The sequence below is a fragment of the Coregonus clupeaformis genome, unplaced genomic scaffold, assembly GCF_020615455.1.
Source record: "Coregonus clupeaformis isolate EN_2021a unplaced genomic scaffold, ASM2061545v1 scaf3325, whole genome shotgun sequence".
Taxonomy (NCBI): Eukaryota; Metazoa; Chordata; class Actinopteri; order Salmoniformes; family Salmonidae; genus Coregonus; species Coregonus clupeaformis.
In genome coordinates this window covers 9227-20164 of record NW_025536779.1, presented here as the reverse complement: position 1 = coordinate 20164, position 10938 = coordinate 9227, and the positions used below count along the sequence as shown (strand labels likewise).

The 10938-nt window shown below is 40.4% G+C and overlaps 1 protein-coding gene across 1 annotated transcript; it reads right to left on the bottom strand.

Annotated features, from left to right (window-relative positions):
• Positions 1-6238: 6238 nt before the first annotated feature.
• Positions 6239-7922, bottom strand: LOC121539741 (interferon alpha-inducible protein 27-like protein 2A). The gene is made up of 3 exons (XM_045220197.1): positions 7794-7922; positions 7250-7411; positions 6239-6907 (listed from the first exon to the last, which is right to left on the bottom strand). The coding sequence occupies exons 1-3, from the start codon at positions 7843-7845 to the stop codon at positions 6813-6815; spliced, it is 309 nt and encodes a 102-aa protein (XP_045076132.1). The 5' UTR covers positions 7846-7922; the 3' UTR covers positions 6239-6812.
• Positions 7923-10938: the final 3016 nt, after the last annotated feature.

Below are 10938 nucleotides of genomic sequence, written 5' to 3'. Positions count from 1 at the left end.
GGTGGGTAGTAATGCTCTACAAGTAACACGTTTCATGTGCTTAAAGGTGCAATATGCAGAAATTGGTCCGCCATTTCCTGGTTGCTAAACTTCTAATTGTTTGCCTAATTTCAGTTTGTGACAAAACAAGCAGTCATTGTGTAGAGAATTATTGTACCATCTAAACCGCTGTGAAATATATTTTCCATAACCAAAATTATTGTATTTTCTTTCAGCTGTTTGAAACTGGTGTACAAAACCTAAAGTAAAAGATGCTAAAACTAAACTTAAGGACGGGAAGCAAAGAAATAGCGCACATAGAACAGACCTACCACTGCTTAGACTTGCTTTCAATGAGTAATGACAGATTTACAACTTACATTTCTATGTAAATTTGGTCGGTAGCCCAAACAGTTGCATATTGCAGCTTTAAGTACATTTTGGGAGGAACTAGTACTTTTCTAGTTACTCTCTGTGGGCTGTACTTGTACTCTTACTCAAGTCATTTCTGAAGGAAGTAACTTGCTTTTTACTCAGTTACATTTTACAAAATCAATTCAGTTACATAGATTTATATTATTATATGAAATGGCTAGGTAGCTAGTTTGGTTTCACTAACCGAGAATCTGACAATGTTGAATCTCCTGTTTTTAGCTCCCCATATGATCTCTACTTGTTAGATGAGTTAACCTTGTCATTGGCATAAAGAGTGAACAGATTAATCAGATGTGTGTGGCAATAGCTAACTAGTTAGGTATCACATTGGGTTTCCACTAAATAAGCTGGCTAAAGGACAGTGCGTTATTTATAATGAGGGATACCTGGAGAAAATCGGATCTCTCGGAAATGAAAATGGATGGTCCTCCCTTCAGTAAAATATATTTTTACCCGACCCTCCCCCGAACGCTTGAAAAAAACAAACAAGTGACCCTACCCTATACCCCAAATAATAATGAAAACAAAGTGGATAGCAGAGAACATGGCTACCGTTTACCCTCCCTCCTAGGACAGACCAGAGCCTTAGATATGCAGTTTTAGAAACTGTTATTCGTTTTGTAAGCATTACATGGCAAAGTAGCCAGAAGGTTGTGGATTCGCAGACCACCGGCGGACAAGGGGGGGTGAAAAGATATCCATTATAATAAAAGCACTGCATGAATCTATCATCTTATTTGCAGTCTGAGAAAAAATTGCCTTTTAAAACACATTTCATGCAATTCTATGTCATTTTACATGACTGGAGACAAGCAGAATATTTTTTAATACCACAACAGAGCACGACAACGAATGAGCGCATGCTGCAGCACCAGAGAAGTTTTGATTTCTATACAGGCTATTGTTAAAAAAGAGGATAGTCTAAGTTTGGAACAGTGCTAAAGTTGTCAACTTAAAAATAAAACAGAAAGAGTTACAACTGAAGTATCTGATCCTCAATGAATTTGAGAAAAAGTCATTAATTGTTTAACACAGCAGCCACATAGCATCAGGGAGGCCTATATGGACTTGTAAAGAAATATAATTTAGGAAATTATCATTTTCGAATTGTTTATATTTTATTCCATGACATTGTTGTTACAAAATAGATTTGTGTTGACTGTGATTAGACCGTGGGAATATAAGAGCATCTGATAGGCTAAATTAACAAACTAGGCATGCATAGCTCACCACATGATCCTCAAGCCAAAGACTGGCCAAACTCATGTTTCTAAAAGTGAATTCAAAGGCACTGTAGAATAAGGCATTTTACGTTACATTATCGTTTCATCGTTTCAATTCTACTTTTGTGAGAATTTGTGTATTTTTATTTTTCAGGAGGGTGCTGCAGCACCCTCAGCACCCCTACATCCCATGGCTAGGAGTATGTTTTTAATAGCCTGTTGCAGCTCTCCCTCACTTTTTTCAATGGGCCAATGGTAAAACTATTTCTGGAACATTCATTCAGATAAAATCGTAATAAATTGTATTTAGGCCTAATTACCACTAAAATTCCATGAAAATGATAGAATGACTAACTAAATAAACATGTAGGCTATAGCAGCCTATAGGTAGGAAGCCTAAATGATGGTTTGTACCCTGTATTCTTTCGCTATGGTGGTGGCACGAATGATGAACTGTAGGCGTGTGTGCAGAGGCCTGTCGGTCAGAGGCGTGACCACTTTGAGCAGGTAAAATCCGACAGAACAAGAACAGCCACAGACAGAAAACTCTACCAGGGGTTGCTAAAACGGCTGTCCTCAAAACAGTCTTGTACGACGCACTTGAACTCGCCCTATTGTCCGAGTGCTTAGCTTACAGAAACGTACAGTACCATCTCCTATTGCATATAATGACAAACTGATCCACCGTATGAACCTTATCATCACACCAACGAGATCTCTGATCCAAATTCACCACGTGTCTGCCATGATGTTCATAAAACTCCAAGGACCCCCTTGCGCAGCGGAGCCCAGAACGATATGTGACCACTGCTGTCCTTTCAGCACCAGAAGTCAAAGGGCTCTCAAATCGCTCAAAAATTACCCTCATCAAGATGTTGTCTAGATCTAATAGTCCTACTCATCACTTACTATTATTATTATTATTAAAATAGAATATTATCACTTCTCACAATGGTGGTCGTTTAGTAAAGTTTAATAAAAGCTGAATCAATGTCTTGCAAGATCACACAATGATTAATTAGCATTTTACATAGCAGATCCGAATGTAATAGTATATAGGCCTAAGCCTACTGTAGCATAGTAGGCCTATAATATGGTACAACAGTTGGTGCTCATGGTGGGTGTCTTTTAGGTCCCAGTTGTTGTTGCTATGCAACTTTCAGTGGACACCCCCATTAGTGTCTTTCAGAACCCCTCCTAAAACCCCAACTGTTTTGGTTGTTGTCAGTGACTCTTTGTTAGTTCCCCCATCTGTTTGAGCAACATTTTTGGGTTTTCTTCCTGGGGAACATAACATTTGATTGAAACAAAATAAGCCTACAAGAAATGCTAATAGTTAAACCATCTGCCTTCGCTTGCCAAACAGTTATTCAACAACATCTAAATGCATATTCCCATGAAACTGATTGAGATCAAATGACAATTTGGAAATTTCACCGGTAAAACCTGAATAATTATCATTCACGATTGACAGTGCTAATGGCCTACTTTGAAATTAGGTATGCCTAACTTGGTGTTTGAGGGTATTGGCAGCAGCTAATGGGGTTGCGGAATAAAATAAAACAAAAAAATACCTCTGGTCCTCCTCATCTTCACACTCTCCCTCTCAAACTGAACAGGACATCAGTAGGCCTAGTCCGCGCACAGATATAGCACCTTAAGTGCCACTGTACACAGCACAGTCATTGGTTAGGCGGCAAAAAATGGTTTACATCAGCAAGAGCAGGGCAGGCTGGGGCTCATGAGTGTGCAATGCAGTGTAGCCTTGTTTTATGTACACCATCCCAGCAGCGCAAAAACTCGTGAAGGAAGTACATTTTCTTATAAATATAACTTTGCCCTGTGCTTCTCTCGAGCATGCTCTTCTTATAGCCTAGGCCTATAGTATAGGTTATGGATCATTTTATTGAGACCACACTAGGCGAACTTGATATTGCACGCCCACCAGAGAATCAGAGATGAGGGGCATCATCGAGCACACATGAGATACTACAATAAGCAACTCATTCTCAAACCCTGAGCAATATGACTAAATAAAACAAGTACTAAACCATCCCCCTGACTGAAATTGAAAAAGCATTACCCTCCCCATTAGCCTCGAGTCTTCTTGGGTATGATGCTACAAGCTTGGCACACATGTACTTGGGGAGTTTCTCCAATTCTTCTCTGCAGATCCTCTCAAGCTCTGTCAGATTGGATGGGGAGCATCGCTGCACAGCTATTTTCAGGTCTCTCCAGAGATGTTCGATCGGGTTCAAGTCCTGGCTCTGGCTGGGCCACTCAAGGACATTCAGAGACTTGTCCCGAAGCCACTCCTGCGTTGTCTTGGCTGTGTGCTTAGGGTCGTTGTCCTGCTGGAAGGTGAACCTTTGCCCCAGTCGGAAGTCCTTAGTGCTCTGGAGCAGGTTTTCATCAAGGATCTTTCTGTACTTTGCTCCATTCATCTTTCCCTCGATTCTGACTAGTCTCCCAGTCCCTGCCCCTGAAAAACATCCCAACAACATGATGCTGCCACCACCATGTTTCACCGTAGGCCATTCTCCCCCGATTGCTCAGTTTGTCTTGGTGGTTCCAAACTTCTCCCATTTAAGAATGATGGAGGCCACTGTGTTCTTAGGGACCTTCAATGCTGCAGACATTTGTTGGTACCCTTCCCCAGATCTGTGCCTCAACCTCATGGCTTGGTTTTTGCTCTGACATGTACTGTCAACTGTGGAACCTTATATAGACAGGTGTGTGCCTTTCCAAATCATGTCCAATCAATTGAATTTACCACAGGTGGACTCCAATCAAGTTGTAGAAACATCTCAAGGAAGATCAATGGAAACAGGATGCACCTGAGCTCAATTTCGAGTATCATAGCGAATGGTCTTAATACTTATGTAAATAAGGTATTTTTAATTTCATTTTAATACATTAGCAACATTTTCAAAAAAACTGTTTTCGCTTTCATATAATGGGATATTGTGTTTAGATTGATGAGTAAAAACATGTATTTATCCATTTTAGACAAAAGCTGTAACGTAACAAAATTTGGAAAAAGGGAAGGGGTCTGAATACTTTCCGAATGCACTGTAGCTACTGGACAGTGTGGTTGTCCCACTGGCTATCATAAGTTGAATGCACCAATTTGTAAGTCGCTCTGGATAAGAGCGTCTGCTAAATGATGTAAATGTAAATGTGAAGAAGGCGCAACAGCGCCTCTTCAACCTCAGGAGGCTGAGACCCTCACAAATTTCTACAGATGCACCATTGAGAGCATCATGTTGGGCTGTATCACTGCCTGGTACGCCAATTGCACCGTCCACAACCGCAGGGCTCTCCAGAGGGTGGTGTGGTCATCCCAATGCATCAGGAAGGCCAAGAAGATCATCAAGGACCTCAGCCACCCAAACTATGGCCGGTTCACCCCACTGGAGTCAAAAGAAACGACACTTGTTTATGCGAGGTGCTGGCTAGCGGAGTAGAACACTTGAAAAGGAGAGCCTCACACTCTAGGAGCTCAGATGCAATAATTATATAACCAACGTTTCGACAGTCTTCATCAGGGTATAATGACAAACACTGCAGGTCACTAATTTATATACTTTGAAAGGACATACACAGGTATCTGTAATCATGGCCGGGAGTGGCTTGATTTCATTGGTTGATTTACAGATATAAATAGAACATATAAAAAAGCATGAATGGATAACATACGATAATAGATACAATTTGGCTACATAGGCCAACAAACATTTACAATGGATAGCAAAAAACACAATAATCCCAAGAATGGCTTCAGATCAAAGTCTACATTGAGACCGAAGGGGAGCAAGGGTCTTTAAATTAAAGATCCAGGCGGCCTCTCGTTTTAACAATAAATTGTCAAGGTCACCCCCCTCTCCTAGGGTGGGTGACGTGTTCAATGCCGATATAGCAAAGGGACAAAATAGTGGTTCACTATACTACAGTGTTTTAGGTGCCAACTTTATGGTCATGTTGCAGCAGTGTGTAGGAGGGAGATTGCTAGATATGAGAATTGTGCAGGAGGGTATGAGACGAAGGAATGTGTAGTATCGGTGGAGAAAGTAGTCTGTTAGCTGTGGGGGTGCCCATGGGGCTGGAGATCAGTGGTGTCTGGTGAGAGAAAGGCAGGTTGAGGTTACCAGGGTCAGAGTAGTACAGAAAGTGTCATATGCTGAAGCAGTGAAGAGAGTGGTAGAGGAAGATGGGTACAGGGTGAGGATTCCTGTGAGTAGGCAGAGACCAATAGAGAGTGATGGGAATAATATGTGCTTCAGTTAAGGTGGGTTTCTTAGTTTTCATAGCCATGGTTATCAACTGTACTGCAGAAATGGAACGTAAGTCACAGAAAATAGAGGTTGTGGTGGAAGCTGCAAAGAAGTACTTGGGATTGCAAGGTTTTACTGCAGAAGAGTTGCAGGGGGTGTTGAGTGGTAATGTTCTGTCCTCCCAGACTGTTGGCCTGGAGTAGGATTAGATAGGGTTAAATGGTGGAAAGGGGTGGTGGGTTTTTTTAGTGAGGGCTAATAGTTGACATGGTAATTTTCCTTTCCCCCCAATTTTGTATTACCGTATCACAAAGTATAATGGTTGTACAGTAGGTGGCGGCAATACGCCAATTGGTGTAGTCTGCCATTAAAACTTAAAAGCACAAACCAATGCAGCCATAGACACTGTACAACAGAACAGTGAGGTACAGATTTGAAGACAGCAGCCTACTCAGCTCAATTGGGAAACATCAAGTTTCAAAGACTAAACTGATTTCCATCCCTAGCTGACACATACTGTATATGGAGACAAAGACACCAGACAAATGTTTACAATATATCTGGCAACACCTGACCTTTTATTGAGATAAAGAAGGTATTCAACTGAAATATGAAAAAGTAAAAAGTAAGGTATATAAAAGCTCTGGGCTTGAAAGAACATAATAAAGTGCATCTTACCAATATGTACAAACAGAACAAGTCAGTCATAAGTTGCCTTCATTGCACACAATATGGCAGATATGAACTTCAATATTAAACCTTTTTAACACAAAGCATTCCTTCACCGTGTTATCAAGTGTTTACATGTATTCGCTATTTAAATAGGTGATCTCTGAGATTAAACATCTCTTTGACAAGAGAGTTGTCCCAAGACAGCTATCAATCATCAATGTTTGGATCATCAGATGAGTGCAGCTGCTGCAGCGGTGAGCCATCCCACTGTTCCTCCAACACCAGCCACCACTGCGGTTGTAGACCCAGCTAACCCTGCTGCACCTAGAGGGAAACAACACAACATACATCGTTCACTGTGGCATTCACAACAGAATGTACCTCAGGCACCAGGGCATCGTAGCCTTGTCTTGTCTGAAAATAAGAGCTCTTCAATGTTCTAATATGCACAATAAAGGGGGAAGAAATAGATCATAAAGAGAGATGTTCATGGTATAGTTGGGGGATTATCACAAGATCATATTGTTTTTGATTCTGTGACTCTAATAGCAATTAATTGACAATATGGTTCTCTGTAAAGTTGCCACTGTATTGGACACAACACAATTATGTAAGACAGATTTTTAAATATGATATTTAAACACATGAATATGTGACTGTCATTACCTGCCGACTGCAGAACGGCAACGATGCTTCCAGCCAACACACCGCCACCACTTGCAGAGGCTGCCGATGCCATCATGCCGGCTGCAAGGGAGTTTGCGGCGATGCCAGCGGCGGTAAACCCTACAGCTCCTAGGGCAACTGGAGCCAAGACCACCGCTCCCCCTTAAAAGTAAAAATACAAATAAACATTTGAATTGTAGCCTACTACAGTTGGCTAGGTAGTATATTGAAGTTATTGGGTAAAATGTTAACAAAACATTGCATTTCTCAAAATGAGATGTGAAAACGGTCAATGATTTAACATGCAGCTAGCTATGCTTTTTATTATGCACGTGTAACCATGGGTTGAATTGGCATTTTGCTGGTAGCTTAGTCTACTTAAACTAGGCTATCCACAATATTGGTATTTCCATGAAAATTCACATTGTCTTCTTATCATCAGCTTTTGGTTTTAAATGAAATTGACACAGGGTAATCTGATAATATATTACCGTTTTAATTATGTCACAGAGTTGATTCTTAAATAGCATGGCAAATGTCTCACCTGCTCCTGCTGCGACCGCAATAAAGGTAACTGTTAAAAAAAGCAACAACATAAAATGAGCAAATATAATTACATGAAAATAAAATGCAAAAATGATGCATTGGTTATTGTTACTGTAGCCTAGCCTACTTCACACAATTTAGATTTAGCCAGATATAATAGAGGTTTAGGTTACTCACGAAGTCCCATGGTTCCTCTGTGACTGTATCAGTGACTGTAGGGAAGAAGACTGGGTCAGGGTTAAATAATGCAGTGGCTAGAACGTTTTGGTAAACGAAACTTAAGCGCGCCAATTTAGGGTGTGTCTATATCCATCTCCGTGCCCCTATTGGACATTTCAAGCATCTCGTATATGAAACTTAATTGGTATGGTTGTCATGACTTGCCGGAACAAGTTCTGTTGTCCATTGTCGTCGAGCAAGCAAACAGAAACGAAAGTCAACCGTTTGTTATTCCAGTGAAAATGACATTAGATAAAGATCTTCGATAATTAGGCCATCACGTGAAAGGAACATGAAACAGGACAATAGAGCCAAAGGTGTTGGCTAAAATGCTTTTAGTTATTTTCAAAGTTAGTACAGAAAGGCACAATCCTTTATTCGTTTTCCAGCCGAACGGCATCCCCATCACTTGGCTTTTTATAAAACTGAAGTTTGGGGCTGGAGAAATGTAACCACTCCCAAATTCATAGATGGCTCTACAGATGCAGAACGCAAGTATAGTGCGTTGCAATACAATGACTGCCATGAGATTAAAATGATAGTTTTTAAGTCATTTTTGTCTACGAAAACATTGTTTACAAACAGTGGAGTAAAACAACCTTTTATTTTGGCCTAAGAGAGTTGTACTAAGCTTATATGACACTGTTTAAAATAATATTCTTCATTGTGGCTTTACAGTAAGTAATGTAAGTGACATGCCAGTATTTTTATTGTTTTGGCCCATCCCTTGACACTAGGTGGCACTAAAGGCTTGCATGTGACAATACGGCAACTACAACTGTGAGTGAACAGTGACTCTGCAGGTGGCACTGTGGTCTCTTTAACCCTTATTACTGTAAAACCACAACCATCATCTCTTCATTAAGGGCATTACACTACAAAGCACCACTATCAATTGAGAGCACTGTAACAAATGTGTGTTTTGGTAAACTAACTGTAACCAGGCCATGGGATTTTACAGAACAAAGGAACAAATTGACCAGAAAGTAAAGCGTTTAAAGCAACCCATTTGAGTGAGTCTTTGAAAATATACAGTGAGCTACAAAAGTATTGGGACAGTGACAACTGTTTTGTTCCTTTGGCTCTGTACTCCAGCACTTGATACAATGACTATGAGGTTAAAGTGCAGTCTGTCAGCTTTAATTTGAATGTATTTTCATACATATCAGGTGAACCGTTTAGAAATTACAGCACTTTTTGTTCATAGTCCCCCCATTTTAGGGGACCCAAAATATTGGGACAAATTGACTTATATGTGTATTAATGTAGTCAAAAGTTTCGTATTTGGCCTCATATTCCTAGCACGCAATGATTACATCAATCTTGTGACGCTACACACTTGTTGGATGCATTTGCTGTTTGTTTTGGTTGTGTTTCACATAATTTTTTGTGTCAGTTGATTTTGTGCCCTATAGAAACTAATGATAAATAATGTATTGTATATTTTGGAGTCACTTTTATTGTAAATAATAATAGAATATGTTTCTAAACACTTCTACATTAATGTGGATGCTACCATGATTACGGATAGTCCTGAATGAATTGTGAATAATGATTAGTGAGAAAGTTACAGACGCACAAATATCAGGGGGTGTTGAGTGGTAATGTTCTGTCCTCCCAGACTGTTGGCCTGGAGTAGGATTAGATAGGATTAAATGGTGGAAAGGGGTGGTGGGTTTTTTAGTGAGGGCTAATAGTTGACATGGTAATTTTCCTTTCCCCCAATGTTGTATTACCGTATCACAAAGTATAATGGTTGTACAGTAGGTGGCGGCAATACGCCAATTGGTGTAGTCTTCCATTAAAACTTAAAAGCACAAACCAATGCAGCCATAGACACTGTACAACAGAACAGTGAGGTACAGATTTGAAGACAGCAGCCTACTCAGCTCAATTGGGAAACATCAAGTTTCAAAGACTAAACTGATTTCCATCCCTAGCTGACACATACTGTATATGGAGACAAAGACACCAGACAAATGTTTACAATATATCTGGCAACACCTGACCTTTTATTGAGATAAAGAAGGTATTCAACTGAAATATGAAAAAGTAAAAAGTAAGGTATATAAAAGCTCTGGGCTTGAAAGAACATAATAAAGTGCATCTTACCAATATGTACAAACAGAACAAGTCAGTCATAAGTTGCCTTCATTGCACACAATATGGCAGATATGAACTTCAATATTAAACCTTTTTAACACAAAGCATTCCTTCACCGTGTTATCAAGTGTTTACATGTATTCACTATTTAAATAGGTGATCTCTGAGATTAAACATCTCTTTGACAAGAGAGCTGTCCCAAGACAGCTATCAATCATCAATGTTTTGATCACCAGATGAGTGCAGCGGAGAGCCATCCCACTGTTCCTCCAACACCAGCCACCACTGCGGTTGTAGACGCAGCTAACCCTGCTGCACCTAGAGGGAAACAACACAACATACATCGTTCACTGTGGCATTCACAACAGAATGTACCTCAGGCACCAGGGCATCGTAGCCTTGTCTTGTCTGAAAATAAGAGCTCTTCAATGTTCTAATATGCACAATAAAGGGGGAAGAAATAGATCATAAAGAGAGATGTTCATGGTATAGTTGGGGGATTATCACGAGATCATATTGTTTTTGATTCTGTGACTCTAATAGCAATTAATTGACAATATGGTTCTCTGTAAGGTTGCCACTGTATTGGACACAACACAATTATGTAAGACAGATTTTTAAATATGATATTTAAACACATGAATATGTGACTGTCATTACCTGCCGACTGCAGAACTGCAACGGTGCTTCCAGCCAACACACCGCCACCACTTGCAGAGGCTGCCGATGCCATCATGCCGGCTGCAAAGGACTTTGCGGCGATGCCAGCGGCGGTAAACCCTACAACTCCTAGGGCAACTGGAGCCAAGACCACCGCTCCC